Source organism: Melospiza melodia, unplaced genomic scaffold (assembly GCF_035770615.1).
Source record: "Melospiza melodia melodia isolate bMelMel2 unplaced genomic scaffold, bMelMel2.pri scaffold_47, whole genome shotgun sequence".
NCBI classification, from domain to species: Eukaryota; Metazoa; Chordata; class Aves; order Passeriformes; family Passerellidae; genus Melospiza; species Melospiza melodia.
In genome coordinates, this window is record NW_026948793.1 from 3,559,223 (window position 1) to 3,581,855 (window position 22,633).

Below are 22,633 nucleotides of genomic sequence, written 5' to 3' on the forward strand. Positions count from 1 at the left end.
TCACTCACACACACATGCGCACGTCTCCCACTCCTGCCACCGGATTTCTCACCAGTCTGGTGCTCCAGTGCTCCTCTGTGTCGCTGGTCCTGAGCCGATCTCTCTGGTCCTGATAGCCAGCTGTCCTGGAGGTCCAAGATGGCCAGTCCTGGTGTCCTCTTCTGGCGTGGTAATTGCGGACGAGCGCCCAAGCTAAAATAAACAGGGCAGGAGACTTTTTCTCCTTTTAGTGCCTTTATTAAAAGTGATCAGCTCAGGATTGGGCAGCTCGGAAGGGGCTGCAGCTTCCCGTCGCCTCTCCCCAGGTGACTTGGAGGAGGAGGACATGCGCAGCTTTGTCCACTAGGGGCAGAGCTGGGGGTCCGGTCCTCGTGGGAGCCTTTAGGGCGTGGTGACCCCTTCCGATGTTAATCCTGCCGCCTCTCTTGGCCTGCTCCTGGCATCGAGACAACTCCCGTGCTCAGGGTGAGAGGGAATGCGACGGTGTTCAGCATCTCTGCAGGCTCAGCGCTCCGTTCCTGACGTCCAGACATCACTCCAATCTCTCAGCTCTTAGGTGGCTTGTTGTTTTGAGGTCTTTTTTAGCAAGCTAGAAGCAGTAGCTTCTCATGGCATGCTGGTCCTGGAGTTATTTTGCATATTCCCCCCCCTAAAGTCTCTTCTCCTCACTGTTTGGGAGGTCTCCACCCTTCACTGTCTCAGAGAAGGGCCATTAACTTGGTCCCAGCTGGAGTTTTTACTGATACAAAACCAACTATTAACGACAACGACCCATAATTACCATAACACAAGCAGCAGCCCAGCAGCAACCACGGTAAGCTTTTTCTCACAAAAAAAAATTGGCAGAATTTTTGTTCATAACGCTTCAGGTGATGTTCATCTTCCTTTCTCAAGCTGTTTTTCTCTGCTTCAATAAGGCGTGAGATAAGCATATTTCCTTTTTATATATTCCAAAGCTATAGTTTCAAGGATACAAGTAATATTCTAAAATTATGCTTCAAAAGATTATTATTGCAGAGCTCTTTATGGATTCAATGCAAGCAAAAAGCCTTATCTTTAACACCTTAATTCCAATGCTCCTAAATCAACCAGCGTTAATTGCAAACCAAAGATAGGTTCAAAGGCCTTTTTCCATGCTTTATTTTCCTCACTTATTAATAGAATTGACAGCTCGCCCATTGTCTGGGTCCACACATTTCTCATTCACAAATACACGTCGCCTGTTTGTACCTGACATGAAACACAGCGTTGTATTTCACATTTCCACCTGTGTTTAGCAAAAAAGGTCAAGAGACCAGAAGGCATATGCCATGCCTGTAAAGAAGTAGTTTAACTTGTCCTCATCGGTGGAATTCCCATTCCAGTGCAGCTTTTGTGACAGAAATATGTCTGTCCATGCCGCACGACAGTCCATACTCCCTCCTTATTGGCATTGTACTCTTTTATGCATAAAGCTGAATGAGTTTGACACTAATATCAGTTAATATTAAATGAAATTTTCTTTGAGTGTTTGGCCCAGCTGCAGATCTTAAGTGGAGGAGATGACACATTTTGTTCCAACTTTTTTATTTCTCTGTTTTGTTTATTGTAACCCAAGAACTTTATTCAAGAATGAAGCAAACTTTTCTGGCTGTCCAGGAGGAAAAGGTTTAAAAGCTGACAAGTTCATTGACTGCATTGTCTCCACAAGAGTGCAGTAAAAAGAGACCAAAAGCAAAAATTAAAGAAATAGCCACCCCATGGGAAAATTTTAAATACAATTTTCTTTCTATGCATCCATACATAATTCTTTAGCATGGAAATATTAAATAAGGATATGTATGGAAAGGAAGAGAATGCCCAGAGCAGCAGGCCCCAGCCAGCACTGGCTGGTAGGGAGCCTTGCTGAGAACACACTTCCATCAGCTTTCTGAGACAAACTCAACTTTGACACTTTTTAATCTTCTGTGGTCACAGTGCTGGGAGACTGAGCAAGATCTGAGGCTCTGCTCCATAAACCATAAGAGGAAATCCATCCTATTTGAACACATGGAAGAGTTCTCCCCTGATCACAGAAAGGGTCAGAAAGAACAGCTACATCAATCTGTCACTTGCTAGTATCAGGCTGCAAATAAGGCTCGAATGCTTGGCACTGCCCAACACAAAGAAATAAATATTCCAAAGCTGACAGAAGCACCAAGATAATAAGTTTAGGAAACTTGCTCAATTTAAATGAATGCCAGGCCTGGTCTGTTCAGAAAGCTCGTCTGAAACATAGGAAACTCTGCTTGCAAGGCAAAGGAACAAGATGCAGACTAAGTAAAGGGCGTTACATTTTTTCTGCCTTCAGTTTAAAAGTCATCTTTTATTTTTAGAGTGGAGTCAATCATGAGTAAAGAGAAAACAGTAAGATACAGTCAAAACCAGGAGGAGAAATAAACCCAACAGGAGTCAGGATGAACTCTAAAAAAAGGAGCTAGGAGTTTTGGTGATGGTGGGATTTTTTCACACATTGTTTGCTTGTGGGGTAGGGGGTTTTTTGTGTGTTTTTGTTAGTTTAGTTTAAATTTTGCTCCTGAAGTGACAGGCAGTGGATCTGTGAAACTACTTGTCAGATGGTATGGTGGATTCAGGAAGTTTGGTTAAAAGGGCAGCCTGAATGAGTACCTGAAAGACAGGGGTATTTAAAGTTACTAACCAGATAATATCTATATCTGCTTTATTAATCCCCTGAAGTGTTTTTCTTTTTTTAATCTAAATATATGTTACCTCAAATGAAAAAATATTTATAAGTGGTAAAAAAATAATTATTGTGGTAAAAAAGCTTGGTAAGTGTGGTAAATTTCTACATAGTGTTAGTCTATTCACTCTGGAAAATGTAATATCCAGATGGAGATGACAGAGAAGGATGTAAATTACCTTGTTGCGTTCTCAGCTGTGCAGTCACATGGACTGAATGCTCTTGCCCAGCAGGAACAGCCCCAGCAGCTCCATACCTGCAGTTACAGTAGAGGACACAGCCATCTCTGTGCAGCTGTTTGGCCAGCTCAAGCTGATGGTTCATCAGCTTGTCATTTATTACTACTATTAGTGGTTTTCCATTCTCTAGAGTCTCCAGGCAGCTACCAGCACCTACAAGAGGAACAGAAAACATGGTGAGAGATCAAATATCCCCCTACTCGCTGCTGAAAGAGGGGAGCCTCTTGAACAACCCAGCTGTGGAGCTCAGCACTCCCAGCCAGCTCACCCCGGGCTGAAGAGACCTCATCCCACGGAGCTCCCGCAGCCCCAGAAGCAGCCGGGCTGTACCTGTGTGGCTGATGACCAGGTCTGCGCTCTGCAGCTCCTCAGCCAGCGAGTCCTTGAACCGGAACGCTTCCACCGCCACGGCCGGGCTGCTGCTGGGCTGCGGCTGCGGCTGCGGCAGCGAGCCCCGGCCCGCCTGCAGCACCAGCTTCTGGTACCCGCGGCTCTGCAGCGCCTGCGGGCAGGGCACCGGGGGATGGAGGCGATAAGGGGGGCGGAGAAGATGGTGGGGAGGGGGGACGGAGAGAGAGAAGGAGAAGAAGGGGGGGATGACGGAGGTGGAACGAAGGGGATGAGGCGGGGATAGAGAGGCTGTGTGAGGGCTGTGCCCAGCTCCAGACGGCCCCGGCCCCGGTATCACCCCCCCCCCCCTCCCCGTCCCACAGGCCGTCCCTCCCCTTCCTCAAGCAACACTTCATGCTTCTCCGCCGGGCACCCCCGAACCGCCACGGCGCCCTCAGGCACCCCGGCACTGCTGCCGGGATGCGGCAGGGAGGGCAGGGCAGCCCGCGGCGCACAGGCGCCAGCCCCGGGAGGGCAGGCCCGGGCCAGGGCCGGTGTCGGTGTCTCGGCCGACTGACCTGCAGCGCGGACGGGGAGCGGGCCGCGGTGATCAGCTCATCGAAGCTGGTGGTGCTCACGGTGACGAACATGGACTTCATGGCCACCGGGATGGGACGGCTGTGAGGCCGCCAGGGGGAGCCGCACGCCCGCACAGAGCTCCCGAAATGGCGGCAGGGCTGAGGAGAGGGACGGGGCAGGTGGGAATGCCTCCTTCCCTCCCTGTCCCTCCTTGTTCCTCCCTGACCCTCCTGTCCCTTCTTGTCCTTCCTTGTCCCTCCTTGTCCCTCCTTGTCCCCTACCGTGGCTTCTCTTCATGGGTTTTTCCCGTCCGCCCGTTTCGGCGGGGCTGCTGCCACTGCGCCGTGAGGTTCTCCCTCACAGTACCGCACCAGCAGCGATGGTGGCCGCTCTAATGAGCCCACTGTCCAGCAGCGTTTAGAGGGGTAGCCAAGGCTGTTCCAGGGTTTTAGATTTTCAAGGAGAAGAGGTAAAAATAAATTTGGAAAAGGGATTAGAAAAGTTTTGGCCTGCACGTGTTATTTCAGCCTTGGGGACGCACATAACTCGCGGACGGCCTGTGTGGGTGTGTTCAGAAGTGCCATTGCCAGAGCAGGGCCACAGCCACCCTCCCTTTACAGACTGACACTGGCCCAATCCTCCCACAACACTTACTGGGGGAGTAACACTTTAACTTCTACCCCAAACTCATGAATATTAAATGTGCTAACACAGTTATGAATATTAGATGTGTTAAATGTGTTCAGTGAAGAGTAAGAATGACCCCTGAACAGTTGCACAAACAGAGTTGGCAGTTTTGTTCCTTATTAGTAAGTGTAACACAATGCATAATTTGCTACAAAGATAAACCAAAGTTAGACATCTAAATCTATTTATTCCCTGAATTAAAGTCAACAGATGAGGTCACAACTGTAGACACAGTTGTGTATACATGTTGTTGGAAGAAGGATGCAGCTTCTTGTGGAAACCTCTGCCATGTTAATGCCTTGTTCACAATGCTCATTAGCCCCCTGTTATTTTCATTTAGCATCATGAGCCACGCTGAAATGTATTTATTTTTTGATTAAAGGAAATAGTGCTGACAGTAGACACTGTCTGGGGGAAAAATGCTGTAGAGCAAAACATTACTGGTGTCCTGAGTGCACAGGGACTTAGTGGCTCTGCCCAGCCTCATCCAGCTCTTGCTGTTGTCCCTCAGGAAAAGGAATCTGGGAGCTGAGGGTGGCCACAACACCAGCCAGGTAAAGAGCTCACCAAGAGGACATGGTCCAGTGACCATCCGGCAAAGACATGGACACAACGTCAGCCCAGGAAACCCAAACAGCAGTTCAGGAACAGAATTAGCAGCAAAGACACCCACGAGTCAGCTCTGTCATCCCAGCAGGAGAAGGACATGGTCAGGTAGGTTCAGAGGAGGGCCATAAAGAGGCTCAGGGGCTGGAACATCTCTGCTGGGCAGACAGGCTGGGAGAGATCAGTGTTCAGCCTGGAGAAGAGGAGGCTCCAGAGACACCTTAGAATTCCTTCCAGTGCTTAAAGGAGCTCCAAGAGAGAGCTGGAGAGGGACTTTGGACAAGAGCCTGCAGTGACAGGACACAGGGAAATGGCTTTAAACTGAAAAAGGGCAGATTTAGACTGGATATTGAGAATTAATTCTTTCCTGTGAGAGTGGTGAGGCCCTGGCAAAGTGTGCCCAGAGAAGCTGTGGCTGCCTCTGGATCCCTGGAAGCATCCAAGGCCAGGCTGGATGGGGCTTGGAGCAGCAAAGGTGTCCCTGACCATGGCAGAGAGTTAAAACTGGATGAACTTAAGGTCCCTGCAAAACCAAGCCATTCTATTGTTCTATTTAAACCCCAAGGCTAAATAAAGTCCCTGTCCAAGAGTGTGAGTGGAAGCCCCAGCTGAGACTGGTCACACAATTAGTGCAGTCAGGGCCCTGACAGCTGTGGGAGAAGAAGGTGGATTTGGGATGAAAAGGAAAATACTAAATTTTTCAGGTGTTGGAGATGAGGTTCAGCACCTGGTAAAGGACAGGATAATTAAATGTTAGGAGTTTTGGGGTTTTATTCCCTGTGTGTCACTGGAAGTCAGTGTCCTCTGCAGCAGGCACTTCCAGCTTCATGCTGTATAGGGGCTAGAGGAAAAAATATTCACATGTAAAATTGCAGTGACTTAAATTTGAATTTTCGCTGGAGGATACATTCCACTTGCACATTGAATCAGGCTTGTTAGGGTGATTTTAAATGGAAGAGAAAAGGGAAAACCATCCATTAAAGGATTCAATTTCATGCTAATTTGTACCTGCTGTTTTAATTAGAAGTTGTGTAGGGCATAAGTAGAATTTTGCCCATGAGTGCTTAGGCTGAGGTCTGTGAGAACTACACATCACTCTCAAAATGAGGTGCTTGGAGCTGAGCCTGTGCAGTTTTGAGGCAGGTAAGAGGTCAGGTAATCCAGGTGTGGTGCTGTGCCTTGTTTCATTGCTGCCTCTGCCCCGTGTTCCTGCACATAAACCACACTGTGCTCACAGACCTGACCTGCCAGTGACTGCTCAGGGGATTTTTACATTCAGTTTGTAACACCAAAGACACCCTTGATGCCCCAAAATTCCCTTTGAAAGACAAAGCTCAACTCCTTCCAGTCACCCAGCCCCCTGCCCAGCTAGGGGCAAGACCAGGCCCTCAGCAGGCACTTGGTGGGGGCAGTGGGTGCCTCAGCCTGGCCACGGTCAGACACTGAGGAGGAGGAGGAGAGACCCTTTGTCATCATGGAAGAAGAGAAGAAACGTGACAGAGATGACAAGTGGGGAGATGTTGGGGCCCGAGAGCTTGGCCTGAGGGGACAAGCTGTGAATTCTTCCAGTAGGTGCCTGCAATGGCAGCCAAGGAAGCGTCCCCATGCAGAGCAATGAGTGCCCACGAGTTGCAGCAGTGCAAGGCGGCTGTGAGTGTGCTGTGGGGAGAGGGGGCACAGCAACAGCCCTACCAGTGGCAACAAAGGGCAACAGCCGAGGAGCTGCCCCCAATGGAAAAGGAGGTGACTGAGCCAAAGCTGAGCCAGCAAAGGCAAGGAAGTGCGAACAGCCAGGAGAAGCAGGCACATTCTCCTGCCCCCAGGGAGATGGTGCCATCAGCAGGGACACAGAGCCCAGTCCCTGCTCCAGACAGACCCTGCTGCCCCACCAGCCCCTCACCCAGCCCACTGGGAGCCCAAACCCCCAGGGAGCAGTGGGAAGAGGCAGAGCAGGGCTCAGTGCTGACAGAGAAGGAGAGTGAGGAGGGCACCTCAGCTGGCAGCAATGAAGACTGAGAATCCTACAGCCAGACTGAGCTTTGCCAAGAGTACCAAGGTGGGGCAGAGCCAGAGCTGTCCCAAGGAGAGTTCAGCAGCTCCCAAGACCTCTCCAGCTGCAGCAAAACAAAACTCAGAGAACTCCGAGATGATTCCACGGAGAAAGACAGCAGCAGCACAGACCTGCCACAGAACTGCTGTGCAGGTAACAGCATCTTCAGCTTCGGGCCCACTCCCTTGCTGTGGGAGGAGGAGGAGGACGATGGCTGGCATGAAGTCAGTATCCTGGAGCTGTCTGAAAGAGAAGGCAGGGCCCAAAGGCTGGCAGATCTTGCGACAGATGGGCTGCCACTACCCGTCCCTCAGGAGGTCTGGGTTGAGGGGCAGGCAGCGGAGTCCCTGTGTGCCTCGCTTCCCTCCCTGTGCAGCGAAGGCTCCATGGGCCAGCAGGGGCCCAAGGCAGGGCCCCAGAGCCAGGGGCCTGCCCCGCAGAGCCGTGGCAGCGCCTCAGCTGGCCAGCCGGGAGCGCAGGCCCACAGGCAGCAGCGCTGCCCCGAGCAAACGGCCCGGCTGCCTCAAGCAGGCGCTGTGGGCACTGCGGGCACTGCTCTGCTGGCCCTGCCTGGCGCGGCAGCTACAGGAGCAGCACCCATGGCCCTGCCCAGCCCGGGCCAGCCGATGATGGCTGCTCCCTGCGCGGGGCCCCAGGGAGCCACACAGGCGGCCTCGGCCTGGACATGGCCCTGCAGCCTCAGCTGCCCCGGCCAGCCAGGAGCATCTCCCCAGCACCCACAGTCACTGCTGGGGCCAGTCCTAAACAGCACGTGTGGGACACAATTGGTGCCAGAACGCTCAGCAGGGAATCCCAGAGTCATCGAGGTGGGAAGAGACCCTGACGCTCACCCAGTGCCACTGGCACTCTGGCAGCACCATCATCACCGCACAACCACGTCCTCAAGGGCAACATCCGCACAACTCCTCAACGCCTCAGAGACGGCGACTCCACCGCCTCCCTGGGCAGCTTCTTCCAGTGCCTCACCCCTCTGTCAGAGAAAAATTCTTTCTGACATTGAATCCAAACCTCCCCTGGTGCCATCAAAGGCCATTTCCTCTCATCTTGAAAGGATTCCGCGCTGGTCCTTTGGGATTGTATCCCTGAGGAATGAGCACAGGTGGGAGCTGTTGCTCCATGGATGTGACTGCAGGACTTTGACTCATACCATTCCTCCGAAACAAATTAAAGTTGAGTTTAAGAAATAGTAGTAGTAAAAAAAAAAATTAAAAAAAACTTACACAAAAGATATTTTGAAAATATTTAAAAAAAAGAATAGGAATAAGAAGAAGAATAAGAAATAGTAGTAGTAAATTTAGTAAGAATAATAAGAATGAGAATAGGAATACGAAGATGAAGAGGAAGATGAAAAACTAGTAATTAATAAAGGAATATTAAAAATCAAGAATGACATAGTTAATAAGCATAGCAAGCAAATAAGATTACTTAGAAGGAGAATAGGAAGAATATTTTAAAGAAGAAGAAAGAATAGTAGTAGCAATTAAGAAGAAGAAGGGGAAGAAGAGAAAGAAAGAAGAAGAAATTATAATAAGAAGAAGAATATTAAATCCAAATTCACATCTACACGTCTTCTAGAATCCCAGAATGCAGGAAAGGACCTTAAAAAGTATCTACTTCCAACTGATCATCTTCTAAGCTCTCTCTCTCCAAGACCTCTTTCGTACTTTGATCTCCTGAGCTCCCATTTCTTGTTCAGTAAAATCCATGAACAAAACAATATGGTTTTGTTCTCCTATGGTCTCATTTGTGCCTTCACTGGGGCTGAGGCACCTCTCCCTCATGGCACCTTAAGCCTGGATGGACCCATGGGCAGGTTCCTTCCAGGCACAAGCATTCCAGCATTCTGTCAGGGACTCCCTGCCCTTCTTCCCTCTGCTCCCAGCTGCAGAATGTGCAGCAAAGCCGCCTTTGCTGTCTGCTCGGGGAGCCCAGCCAGCTGCTGCAGCCTGACCCTGCCCTGCACAGCTCCCCTGGCAGGCACGGCAGGAGCAGCGCCCCGGCAGCCTCAGCAATCGCCCTCTGACATCTCTGGCACTCACTGCCATGGGCTGCAATTCCAGCTGCCAGCAAGGAAAAGATGCTCCTGCCCTTCAAGGCCAAATTCTGAAGGGGCCAAGACACAAGCAGAGCAAGATCTTACAAAGACATTTCACTGCCAGCCTCCAGAACTTCATCCAGGGCTGTTTGAGCACCCGAGTTGGGAAGGAAAAAAAAAAAAATCAGGGGAAGGTCTTTGGCTGGGAGCTGCCACAGGTAAAGAGAGACCGTGTGGAAGGGAAAAGGAGCAGACAAAGGAAGGCAGGAGAGAAAGCAGGACACAAATGGCAACCAGCTGAGAAGGTGGCACTCTGAAAACCAAACTTGAACTTATGGAATAGCAATGGGACAGAAAAGAAGAATTCTAAGACTATTTACTCTGCTTCTGTGAGCAACCTGTGCCAGGACTTCACCACCCTGACAGGGAAGAAGTATTTTCTAGATCATACCTGAATTTCATCCCTTTTACTCTGAGCCCTGAACATCAGTCCCTGAGAGGGAGCTGAAGAAACCTCTCCAGAACTCCAAGTCAGAATCCAGCTCCAAACTTTCTTGGACTTTTAATGGGTCCCACTGAGGTTCACAACTGAGAAAGTGTCCCAAGGCCCCAGGCAGAGCAGAGAACTGGAGGCACTGATGACAGCTGGGGAAAAAGAGAAGCCGAGCCCTTGTGCCCTGGGGCACAGCAGGGTCTGTGCCACCAAGGGCTGTGAGGAGACACCTTGTCCTGAGGCCCTGGGGCCTCCTGGCACAGCCCCAGCCAGGCTGGGCACTGTCAGCCCCTTGTCCTGCCCTCAGCATCCACCCCTAGCCCACATCCCAGTGGCCTCAAGGATCTGCTGGAAGGAGTCCCTGGGGAGCCTTGCTCAGGAATGGCCCTGGGGGCTCCTGAATGCTCCCTACAGGGACTGCAGGTTTTTCAAAGGACTTTGGGTTTTGCTTTTGCCTTGGAGTCTCTGAGAGGTTTGTGCAATCATGGCCTCCAATTATCTGCTTTAATTAGTCCCTGGAGAGGCTTTGTCAGTAACAACACTCAGTGGGGCTCATTAATGCTACAAGGTACTTCAGTTATTTTAAGGTACTTGGTGTTTCCCTTTGGATACAGACTCTGGGAGAGGTTTGTGCAATCATGGCCCCAATTATCTGTGTTAATTAGTCCCTGGAGAGCTTTGTACTTACACTCAGTAGGGCTCATTAATCCTTTGAGACACTCAAGGTGTTTAAGGTACTTTGGATTTTCCTTCCCACACTGAGTGTTTGAGAGGCTTTTGTGCCATCCTGGTCTCCAATTCTGTCCTGTAAGGAGTCCATGAGGAGCCTCTGTTGGGGATGGACCTCAGTGGGAGCCATTAGTGCTCTGAGACAGTTTGGGGTTTTCTTCTGACTTTGACTCCTGGCAAGGTTTGTGCAATCTCCTCCCAGGCCCTAAGGTTCCAGGGCTCACGCCAAATGCACCACGGGGCTCATTAGGATCAAGCAAGTCATGACAAACCATGGCTCTGCCTTGATTTCCCTCTGCTCCAATGCAGTTCATTAGGAGGGTTTCCTTTGACAGTTATGGAGAAAGAGTTCAAAGAGCTTATAAGAAATATGTATTCCTATTATAAAGGGTGTCTTTTATTGCTGTTCCTATTACACAAGAAGTGATTGCAGCATTCAGTGGCTGATATTGATGCAGGGACTCTCGTAAGGAGGTCTGGCCACGCTGGGCAGGGGCTGGGGCTGCGGGGGAGCTGGGCAGGGGACACAGCCAGGACAGGGGACCCCAACTGAGCCCAGGCATACCCCAGACCAGAGCACATCATGCTCAGGGTAGGAATGGGGGGAACAGGGAGGAAGGGGGGAATTTTGGAGGGAAAGTTTTTGCCTTCCCAGGTAACACTTAAGGCAAGAGGGGGCCCTGTTTCACCAGTGGGCAGGGTCACTACCAAAGACACAGACACCAGCCTAAGGAATTGTGTCATTTATATCATGCACAGCTGCAGAGATTTACAAAAGGATAAGCTCAGCAAAGCACATCATCATTAGCAAAGAATTACAAAAGAAGCTCAGCAATCCATCATAACCCATCATTACATTTTGATGACTAACCCCTTGGTGAAAAACGAGAGGTGTTTGTGGCAGACAAAGATTCTGGCTGACTATCAAGGTACACCTTACAGACATCAGGAGTACTTTAGTGACACCGTTCTTCATTCTATTTTCTCAATCCCATTGGAGTTAGGAACAAGAATTCTGTTGTCCGTGGAGCTGGCACCTTTTTAATTCCAGAATAATGCCCCAAGGCCCTTTGCTGTTCAGCTTTACCATGCTGTCTGTGGCTAACAAGGCTTGGGGGGACCCTTTCCCCTCTGACTGGAAGGGGCCGGGTCCCAGTCCCTGAGGGGCACCCAGGCTCCTGGATGGAATTCCTGTGCAAGTCCCTCAGTGTCACAGCAGCGTTCACACGGAGCCCCGTGGATCAGAGCATTTTCCACAGGGGCCCTTGGGGCAAACAGGGAGATCTGGTCTGGCAGGATGTGTAAAACAATATCCTGTCAAATCTCCTTGTTCTCACACAGAATCCCTGGCTGCAGGGACACATTCCCATTGTTCCTGCCCAGGTTTCAGGACTCAGAGTTGTCTTTCCTAGGAGCTGTTCCTTCAGCTGCCTCGGGAGGGCCATTTGGCCTCTGGACCCACACTCTGGCTCCATTATTAGGGCTGCTGCATCCAAACCCTTTATCCCCACAACGGTGGTGACTGGAGGTGGATCTCCTTTTTTCACAATTGTTCTTAAAATTGCAAGATCAATAATTGTGCTACTCTGTCATGGGGTTGAATAATCCAATCTTGTTCATTATTGTTTGACAGAATTACTGTAATTTCTCCTGGATATTCTGCATCAATTCCTCCTGCCATGACAGGAACACTTTGCAAGGCCAAGCTCCAAGGGAGCAGTTACCAAAGCAAAGTGTCCTGGAGGAATCTGAATTCCTGTTTTGGTATTGATAGCTCTCATTTGATTTGAATTTATCCTAATGAATTCCAACGCATGAAGGCCCAGCCCCGCAGCCTCTGGGCTGGCCCTGCCAGGGGCCATCACAGCCAGAACAATTTCCCAGGCAGCCCAAGTCTCACTGCCCATGGTTGGATTTGCAAATTGGGGGCAGCCGTGCACAGCCAGGGGGTTTCCATTTCCCCCGTGGGCCATTGTGAAGGGCATGGAGCACATCTGGGACATGGGCTCTCCATGGGCAAAGGTTCCATCTCCTCATTTTTTACACTGCTCTTTTAACAACCCGTTCAACCAGTCCTGCAGCTTGTGCATGAAAAACCCTGCAGGCTTAATGACTGTATTTTTCACAGGAACAGACAAAGCACTCTGCATCACAGCATCAGCACACCCTGTAAAAATAGCCAATTTCCTCCCTTCCTCCTTTTTCCATTGTATACAATCTCACAAAGTTGACCGCTGACATTAAGGTCCTGGCCAATCCAGTTCTGTAGGGTATTTAGTGTTACATCCCTGAGCTGCCAAAGCTACCAAATTAGTATTGTCAACACTACTTCACATTATTATTATAATTTTATACATAGATAGTGATATAAAAATATAGATAAAAGTAGATACAGACATATATAAATATATATATTGAGGTCTTACTATACTATAAATACATATATATTATTATGTATATAGATATTTCACTTGCACAAATGCATCTGAGCTCAAAATTAAAATCTTCTTCTCTTGCTCCATGTGGGAGCATTCCAAAAATAATTGTTCCTTCTGAAGGTGCTGTTTCCAATGCACCCTTAACAAATTCATGTTTGTCTGCCCAAACCCACAAGTTCTTTTCCTTTTCCATATGCAATTTTTGGATGCATTTAAAGCCATCCAGGGGTGCAGCTTCTTTTACCCGACTGCCCCACTGCCCACACGGGGCTCTGATCTCAGCCTACTCCAGAGCCAGGGAATTCGAGGGAAGGGCTTCCCAGCTGGGAATTCTTGATGGCACTGATTCCTCACATTGACACTGAACAAGTGACATTTTGTTGGGATCTGGCCAGACTGTGCCAGTTTTGTATTACCAGTAGCCAAAGTTAGCACCAAGGGCACAGACTCCAGCTGAAGGAATCAGTGTCATTTCCTGCAGTTCAGAGCAGCAAAGAATCACAAAAGGAGCAGCTCAGCAATGCAGCCAACCATCCCCACCAAAGATTGCAGCAGTGATTAAGAAAGATCCAGCAGCATTCACCCTCAGCCTTTACCATCCCCCAGACCCACACAGCAGCTGGGGAAGCTGTCACAGCCAAGGGCTGCAGAGCCACTCCTGGGCACTGGGAATTCCTGCAGGTGCCTCCAGCCCCAGGTGAGGCTCCAACCCCGCTGGGAGAGGGCCCAGCTCTGACAGTGCTGAATGAACAAACTGACAGTACTGCTAGTGTGGCAACATCTGCTTTCATCCTCCTCTTGGGTCCCTCCCAAAGCCTGGCCAGGGCCCCAGGAGGAACCAAGGGAGGTGACTTTGACCATTCAGCCCCAAACAAGGCCAGATGTCAGATTTCATGGCCTTGTCTGGCTTCTAAATACACAAAGGTCAATACATGTCTCACTAAGGAGTGGCTACATCTATCACAGTGCTAATAACCATGCATATTTCATCAGGGAGCAGATACAAAGATAACGTTTGCTTGGAAGGTTCATCCAGAGGCCACCTTTGGCTCAGGGCCTGCTGTCCAGGCCTCACTCAGGGCTGGTGTCCAGGCCTTGGCACTTCAGGGACGTGGTTTAGTGCTGGGCTTGGCACTGCTGGGTGAGCGGCTGCACTGGGTGAGCTCAGAGGGCTTTTCCAACAGAAAGGATTCTGTGATTCCATGATTATATCCACTGCATTCAGCTGGGGCTATTTTAGCAGCATTCCTTTGCTCCAAAAGTTCCCTCTTGCCCAGCTCCTGTGGCCTGAGGCTTCAGCTCCTTCAGCTCCTGGTGCTGAGTTGCTCATGCTGAATGAGACGGCTCGGAGAGAAGAACACAGTGCATGCAATTCCTTCTGGGACACGGAGAGGGGAGGCTGTGCAAACAGGAGCATTGTTTGCTGTGGCCTCCTCTCTGCCCTTCACGCCTTTCAGCGCTTTGAACCAGCCAAGAGCTTTCTCCAAGAGTGTAATGGAGCAGCTGCTCCTGCTCCCAGGCCTGGCTCTCTCCAGTCTCTGCCCTTGCCTGGTTCTGTCCCTCGTGCTGTGCCCTCTGTTCCCCCAGGGCTCGCTGGCTGCTGCCCAGGACTGTGGCACTGGCACAGATCCAGTGCTCCAGAGCCTCCTTTCTGTGCCCTTGGAGCTGCCTGGGCACAGCAGCCTTTTCCATCTGGAAGCTCCCCATGCACAGGGAGTGCCCAGCTCCGTTCCTTGCACAGCCTCCAGGAGCCCAGGGCTGCCATCTCCAGTCCCTGCTGGCACTGGGGGCTCCCAGGTGCCTCAGGCTGCTGTGACACCGCTGCACACAGGAGGGAAAAGGGGCAGGGGCTGTGCTCAAAGTCAGCTCCATCTGCTGCTGCTGCTGCTGCTGCTTCTGCGGGGTCATTTGTTCAGCCCTGTCTGCCCAGAGTCAGGGATCAGATCCTGCCAGTCTCTTCCAGCCCTGGCTGCTCAGAGTTTGGGTCTTGGAGCCTCAGGTGGCCAAAGGCAGCTGCTGCTGGTGCCTCTGTGTGCCCGAGTTCAGCAGTGCTGCTCCATCAGTCTGTGCCCAGCAACGGGGAAAAGCCTCAGCCCTGCAGGGCCAGGAGCTGCCGGGCTCTGCCTGAGCAGCTCAGCCAGCAGGAAGGGAGCTGCTCCACACAGGAACCAGGAGCAAAGGACATTCCTTTGATAGGACATGTTTTCTATTGAAAGGAGAAAAAAGGAAAAAGTAATAAAAAACTATATAAAGTGTGAAAGATAAAAACAAAACCCAAGTGTGCAGTTAAAAATCTTCTCTAACTTTGAATTAAGAGGTAACTGATCATTCGAAACAGAACTCAGTTATTCATTTTGTAAATGTGCTGATGGCATGGATCCATCTTAGTGATGTCAGCAGTCTTTATAAAAAGTTTTTGGGGATTGTTTCCAATATTGTTATTTTAAATTCTGGTCGAAACAAGAGGAAATTGCTTTGTGCCCTTCCAGCTCCAAGCAGGACTGGGAATGGAAACTCTGTCAAAGCCCAAATCCTTTAGAAGATGACCTTCCTTCTCAGCCTGGGAATGAGCTGCACATTCCCTTTGAAACTGTCAGGGATCTCTTAGAGACACAAAGTCCCACTGCCAGCTTTTTGCTCTGGTTTGGCAGTGCAGATGGGCAATTCTCCATCCACCAGCTCCAGACTGCACTGCCTCAGGAGCACGGCCAACTCGCCAGCTTTGGCCCACTCGTGGCACTTCTAGAGGAGGAAGAAAGTGGAATTGCACAATTGCAGCCAATCAAGAAGGAAGAATGGGACAGACAAAACACCCTGTGCAGATCCAGGTGTTCAGCTGGACTGTGGAGAGTTTGGGTCCTTGCCAGTTGGATGTGTGTCCCCAGCTGCAATCTCTGGGCCTGCAGCAGAGTCTCACTCACCTGCCAAAGCAGAAAGCTCAGGCGCTGTGCTCGCAATGGGCTCGTCTGATGCAGAGCTGTCAGAGCAATGTGAGGGCAGAGCCAGCCCAGCTGGGCCCAGGGCTGAGCCCAGCAGAGCCCTGGCAGAGCCCAGAGCAGCCTCAGCACCCGCAGAGCCTGGCTGCAAGGAGAGAAAGCAGAAACCGCCCGTCAGCTGAGGGCTCCTGTGCCCTTGTGCCAAGGCCTGCGGTGCCCAGGCCATGCTGGCTGTGCCCAGAGCTGTGCCCAGAGCTGCCCATCCCTTCTGCCTTTGGCAAAGAGCAGGAGGGCAGCACATGTGCCCAGCCTGCAGCCAGCCACGGCACATCCAGCCCTCAGCAGCTGCCCAGAGCAGGATGCTCCTGTGCTCACTGCCAGCTCCCAAAAGCTCTGATCCCACCCTGCCAAGCACACAGGGACCCACCTCACGCCAGCCACGGCTGCAAGAAAAGCTGCTCCCAAACCATGGCCTCAGCCTTCTCCAAGGGCATGGCCCATCCACGCCACAGCTGCTCCCCAGCACTTCCCCATCCACACTGGATCACCTGGAACATTTCCTCTGCTAAAACAAACAACACATTATTGAAAAGAGATTAGATGCAAAAAGGGAAAACAAGAAAAACGGTGAAAACTCTTATCTCTGTAAGGGCCTTGAGAAAGGCCAAACCCCTGCATGCCAGGGAAAAACCCAGCCATGGCTGAGGGAAGCCCACACTTTCTCTCTTCCCCCCTGCACTGCCCCCCAAAATCACAGTGACCCCAAAGCAAACAAGGGCAGTGGTGCAGCCCAAGCCCTTCCTTGCCTGCACAGCAAAGCAGCCCCAGCATGGGTTCTGGAGCCCCACCTCTGCTCCCACCATGGGGGTTTGTTTGTGTCGGGCTGGCTGCCCCAGCCCCAGCCCGGGGCACGGTGGGTGCTGGGGGCTGTTGGCAGGGCCAGGAGCCCACTCCCATTTCGTGCCCACCCCAGCCCATGCCCCAGCCCTGCCAAAAGCAGCTGGGCAGCCACTGAAGAATGAGTTGCATCTGCCCCAGCAAAGGGGGAGCCTTTGGTTCCCAGCCGGGCTTGGTCATGCCCAAATCTGGCAGAATTTCCCCGGCTGGGGACTCATCTGCAAATTCCCTGTGGAGTTTGGCTTTGAAGAAGGTGCCAGAATCAAAGTCCATCACCTTCAGCCTCCCGTGGCCAGGCTGAGGAAGAGCTTGTCATCCTTGATGTCACCATCGCTGTCTCCAGCAGCAGCAGCAGCAGCAGCAGCAGCAGCAGCAGCAGCAGCAGCATCCTCACCTGGTACAGCTTCTCCAGGGGCTCCTTCTCCTTCCCTGGGGGAAGACCAGGCTCTCAGGGCTCTGCCCAGGGCCCCAGCTGTCAGGGAACCAGGACAAGCAGAACCAGATGGGATGGATACTCCAGGGACCTGGAGAACCATTCCCAGCAACTGGGAAAATCCTAGGTGCCCCATCCACCCATAGATGCGGTCTCCAAATTTGCCCCAAAATTGGGTCCAGCTTTTAGAGGCCATAAAGAGCAAGTCCAAGTGACTTGATGACATTTTTAGCCCAGAAAGCCCTGCAGCTGATGGCACACTTCACAATCAGCAGGGGACACAGCTAGGCCAAAGCCCAGACCTCTGCTGGGAGCCTTTCTCCTCAAACACCCTTCAAACAAACCTCCATGCAAGTTACTTGGGAAAGTTTCTTCCAATGATCCATTTCTGGCACATAACTACACAGGGTTATGTGAAAGATTCTAAAGCAACTGCTCTGGAGTCAAAGAGGCAGCACTAAGGGTCCTTGTCATCTCTTTGTAGCTAAATCCCACTCTGCAGGAGTTGAAGGAGTTTGGAACGAGCTAGAGAGCGGACCTCTGAGTTTTTTACATGATGCCATTGCATTTTCTTCACTTCTACACAGACAGGAAGGGTGAGTTTGGCTCACATCTCCACCGCATGGCTCACAGGGCCGCAAGACTTGTAGTTACAAGAGCTTGGAAGGATTTCTTGGCCAAGAAGACACGACCAACAAAGATATTTGTGGTTTGGAGCCAACCCTTCAATATTTCGTCTTAGGGACTCCTGCTACAGTGTAAGCTTCCTTAGCCAATCATGTTATGACACACAAACCTACAGCACTGCATCCTAAGCTTCTCGTTTTCCATTGTAACTACTTTTATTTTTTCTAGATCTTGGACTCTAAAACTCGTAACTTTCCTCCACTTCAACTCTCCTCCCCGTGTCTCTGCTATAATAAACTAGAAATCCTCATTCTCGCTTCTAGCACCTAAGTTTGGAAGCCCTTTCCAAGGTCTCCAATCAAGTCCTGTGCTTAATTCTAAGCTTTGCTGACAAGACCAAAGGTCTGAGATTTCCCTGCATTTGGGTTTCCAACAACACTGATGCTGTTAGTGCCAGAGTGCCCAGGAACCCTCTTGCAAGTCAACTCTGTCAGGATCAAGGCGGCTGCTGGGGGGCTGCTTGTGGCCTCTGACAGCCCATTGCCCAGGGCTTGCCAGCGCCCCAGCCCCTCAGGGGCTGCCCCAGCCAGGCCAAGCTGCCCGGCAGCAGCGCCGCAGCCCCACAGCAGCTCCAGAGCAGCCCCATCCAGAGGCACCTGGGAGCTCTCAGCAAGGCAGCCAGCAGCACACAGGCAGGAGGACACGGATGGCGCTTCCTGCCTGGCACAGGGCTTGTGGCCATCTCCAGGCACCGCTCTGGCAGGGATCCCCGCAGCCCCGGCCCCTGCCCAGCCGCTCTGTGGGCAGCACAAAGGCTTCAGCAGAACCACCAAAGGCCAAGGGGCTTCTGGCCATTTCCCCTGGGCCGCTGCACGCCTGGGCAGCTGGCTGAGCACAAGCACCCTTTTCCCCCTGCAGGGCCTCAGCACCCCTCAGCCTCCTGTGCTGCTGAGCACAAGCTCCCTTTTCACCCTTTCCTGCCTCTTGCCCTGCAGACCCGGGGCAGCAAAGAAAAGCTCCTGGCAGTCTGTGTATCATAATACATTCTATAATTATTTACAGTAATCTATAATCTATAAGAATATATATAATTATATATACCCTATAAATTATTTATTTTCAATATAGATAAAACAATGAAAAGAAGAACAGAAAAATATTAAAGAAAAGGAAAATTACCCCTGGCTCAGGTTGCCCCAGCAAAGACAGCCTCCAGGATCAGCTCTTCTCCTAAGTCTTCCGGCAGCGCAGCCAGCCGAGCCCCGACAGACGAGGCCGGGTCCTCCATGCCCTGTGCAGCTGATCTTGCAGCCTCTGGATGGTGGAATATCGCCCACGCTGTATTTCCCTCAGGACATGCAGTGTTTCAAGTGCCAGCTGCGACACGGCACTGCTCCTGTCCTCCGTCAGGCGTTCCAGGGCTGCAAGAGAGAGGAACAGAGGCACGGTCAGAGCCGGATCTGCGGGGAGCCAAGGAGAGCCCCCTGCCAGGGCCATTCCAGCCGGCTCTTGCCATGGCCAGAAGGGAGCAGGGAGCAAGGGGATCAGCCCGAAGCTCCTGGCCACCAATGGCCCACGGCGCCCTGAAAGCTCCGTGTTCTCTGCCCACGGCAGCAGAGCCCTCCGCAGCTGGGGCAGGGCTTGCAGCTCCCCTCGGCAGCCCGCGCTGTCAGCCCGCTGCCCTCACTCACCAGTGCAGACCAGCTGCAGCTCTTGCTGCTGCCCCCTCAGGCGCCGCCCGGCCATGCCTGTGAACACAGAACCTGTCACGGCCCCAGCGGCACAGCTCCCTGCCAGCGGCGCTGCCGGTGCTGTGGCCACACGGGCTGCTGGCCGAGCAGAGCTCAGCCCGGGCCCTTGCCGCACGCTGCCGCCCCAGGGCACGGCTGCCAGAGGGCGGCAGCAACGCCCAGGCCAGGCGGCGCTCCACGGCGCCCCAGGGCACGGCCGTCGCTGCCGGGGCAGCAGGTGGGGCTGGGGCCGAGCTGCGGCGGGCCGGGGAGGGGAGGGGCAGCCCAGGCTCGGGACTCACCCATGAACCTGATGGCCGCCTCTCGCAGGGGCTCCTGTGGGCTCTCGAGGTAGCGCAGGGCCTGGCGCAGGTGCTCGGCCGCTCGGCTCCTGTCCTCTGCCAGCTGCAGAGAGCGGCAGGAGGGAAGGGTTGGCGCGGGCTCAGCCCCTGGGCCGGGCGCTGCCTGCGCCCATCGCCGGCCTCGCCTGCCCGCACAGCCCTGAGGCGCGGCCAGCAGCCGCTGGCCAAGGGCTCCCGAGGGGAGGGGGCAGAGGGCCGGCTGCTGCCCGGGGAGCTGCGGTGCCGGCCCGCCCCGCAGCCCCGCCGGGCCGGGGCTCCATGGGCACCCGGCTCGGGCCCACGGGAGCCTGGAGCAGAGCCCGCGGGGCCTCTGGCTGCAGCAGCGGGCAGGGGCACAGCTGCCAGCCCCGCACGCTGAGCACCGTCCTCAGGGGCCTTCTCCAGGCTGAGGCTGGGGCATGCCGGCCCTCCTTACCAGGAGCTCAGTGAACTTGGAGAGTTTCTCTTTCTTCACAGTTTTTTCAAGATCTTTCCTTTTCAGGAACTTGACTGCACAAAGCAGCGTTTCCCGAGAAGTCTGGAGAGCAGCAGAGATGCGGACATGGCCCCAGAGCCCTACGGCACAGGAGCTGCAGCCTGGAGGAGGCTGCGGTCCAGCAGGTGCAGGGCAGGAGGCAGCCGAGCCCCCTGCCAGGGGGACATCAGCAGCCCACCAGTCCTCACCTGTGCCACACGCAGATTCTCATCATGGCAGTGGAAGAGCAGTGGGAGCAGGCTCTGCCACACTTGTGTCATCAGGGGCTTTCTTCCTTCTTCTTCTACAGCAGAAATCAAGGTGTGAAAGACAATCATGGAGAGCTGCTGCACCTGGCTATCACCCTGTAGAACAGGAAGGCAGCAAGAGCTCAGCATCAGCTGGTTCTGGCCCACATTGGCACAGGCCTGCATCTGCACAGGGCACCAAGTGTGCGGGCAGCAGCCAGTGGCCGTGGCTGGGGGCACAGAGCCTTACGTGGTCAAAGAGTGGTAGGAACACCTTAGCCAAATGCAGGGCAATGGGACTGGGTATGCGGGCACCGTTATCCAGGAACAGATAGCCCAGTAGCATGGTGGTCATCCTGAGCCGCAGGAGCTCCACGAGCCTTTTGGTCAGGCTCCACATTCTTTCGGCCTGTGTGGAACACGACTTTGTGAAAGGCCACCCTGCTGCCGCAGGGCCCAGAGGCCAAAGGCCTGTCCTGAAGCACTGGGGCAGCTGAAGCGGGAGGCAGGAGAGCTGGGAGCAGCTGCCCCAGCGCCCGAAGGCCAGGCAAGGCCAAGCGACTGCGTTACCCAGCCCCACGCTGCCTGCACGGCTTCAGCCACTGCCCCCTTCTCACCAGCGGGGAATGGTCCCTGCGCGGGAGGAGGGCCCTGAGCAGCTGGCTGCCAATGTCTGCGCGGTCCCTCTGCAGGTGCCATGACAAGACAAGATCCATGATGCTGTCCCTGCATTCCCTCAAGTCCAGGCACTCGAGGACCTGCAAGGCACAGGGCAGTGACGGGGGAGCCGGCCGGCAGGAGCCCGGAGCCGCACGGGGCTGGGCCCAGGCAGCAGCGCAGGGCACGGGCACCATCCCAGGCGGCTGCGGCGACGAGAGGGCAGAGAGCTGGGAGGCAGCTCGGCCAGGTCATGCTGGCCTTGAGGCTCACCTCCACAAGGAATGCCAGGGCAGGGAAATCCCAGTATGGCATCTCTTTGCTGAGCATCTCAAGAAGGCAGCATAAGATCCGTTTACACAAGGGCCTGGATGCATGGCACATCTCCCTGGAAGGTGGAAAGTGTCACTAAGACCTTGAGCCGAGTGGGGGAAGCCTTTCCCAGCACTGACTCACATGGTTCTTGTCCTTCCCCACCACCCACTGCCAGGGGACCTGGGCCCTTTGAGGTGTGGCTGCTCCTGGGCACCCCCTTTCCCAGCCTTTTCCAGTCTGTTTGGCTGTCGCTCGTCCCTTTGGCCCACAGCCACGGGGACTGTGTGGGACAGCCCGGGCACAGGGCACAAATGCCAGGAGCAATGGGGAGAAGGGGGTGTCTCACCCGGCCAGCAGAGCCACGGCAGAGTGATGGGTATCGACGCAGAGCAGCGTGTCCCAGCCACGCTTGCCTTCCATTGACACCACCACCTGCTCACACTGGAGAAGGCAGAGCAGGGACTGCAGGGTCTGCACTGCAAACCTGTGTGCACAGCAAAGCCCAAGTCACACTGGGAGCACTGGCTCCTTCACAGGCCATGTGGCAGGGACAGGAGGAGTGGGATGGAGCACCTGTTGGGGCTGGTGGCAAGGCCGTGCTCTTCCTGGCATTGCTTCCAGAAGGTGTCGACCTCCTCTGGCATCTCTTCTGTGCTGAAGAACACTTGGAAGAGCAGATGCACAAACAGGTGGGGGAAATGCGGCGCCACTATTCGTGGGACAGGGGCCTCCTGAAGGATCTTCCACATCACCACGGTTGCCTGCAAGGGACAAAGCCCCCCGAGACAGCACTCAGTGCCGAGGTGTCCGTGTGGCGGGGCCCGAGCGTAGCAGGGAGAGGCCCCTGAGAGACCTTGGCAGGGGGGAGCACGGGGCCTGGTGGGCCTGAAGCTGCCCCTGGGCCAGGTTTCAGGCCAGCGCCCGAGGCAGGGAGATGCAGTGGGGGAAGGAGGAAGGAGAGCTGCTGGAGAGGGAGCCTTGGGGCCAGCAAAGGCCAGTGTCAGAAACTCACAGCCAGGCCAAAGACACCCGTTTTGTCCCTATCAGA

At 53.3% G+C, this 22,633-nt stretch overlaps 1 protein-coding gene across 3 annotated transcripts; it reads right to left on the reverse strand.

The window, feature by feature from the left end:
- Positions 1-1,582: 1,582 nt before the first annotated feature.
- Positions 1,583-3,947, reverse strand: LOC134434780 (UDP-N-acetylglucosamine transferase subunit ALG13 homolog). Of its 3 annotated transcripts, XM_063183393.1 has the most exons (5): positions 3,867-3,947; positions 3,289-3,460; positions 2,976-3,111; positions 2,027-2,039; positions 1,583-1,681 (listed from the first exon to the last, which is right to left on the reverse strand). In XM_063183393.1, the coding sequence occupies exons 1-5, from the start codon at positions 3,945-3,947 to the stop codon at positions 1,583-1,585; spliced, it is 501 nt and encodes a 166-aa protein (XP_063039463.1). The 3 variants fall into 3 exon arrangements, with proteins under 3 accessions (XP_063039463.1, XP_063039462.1, XP_063039461.1); XM_063183392.1 differs by lacking the exon at positions 2,027-2,039 and having other exon boundaries at positions 1,583-1,695; positions 2,977-3,111; XM_063183391.1 differs by lacking the exon at positions 2,027-2,039 and having other exon boundaries at positions 2,957-3,111.
- Positions 3,948-22,633: the final 18,686 nt, after the last annotated feature.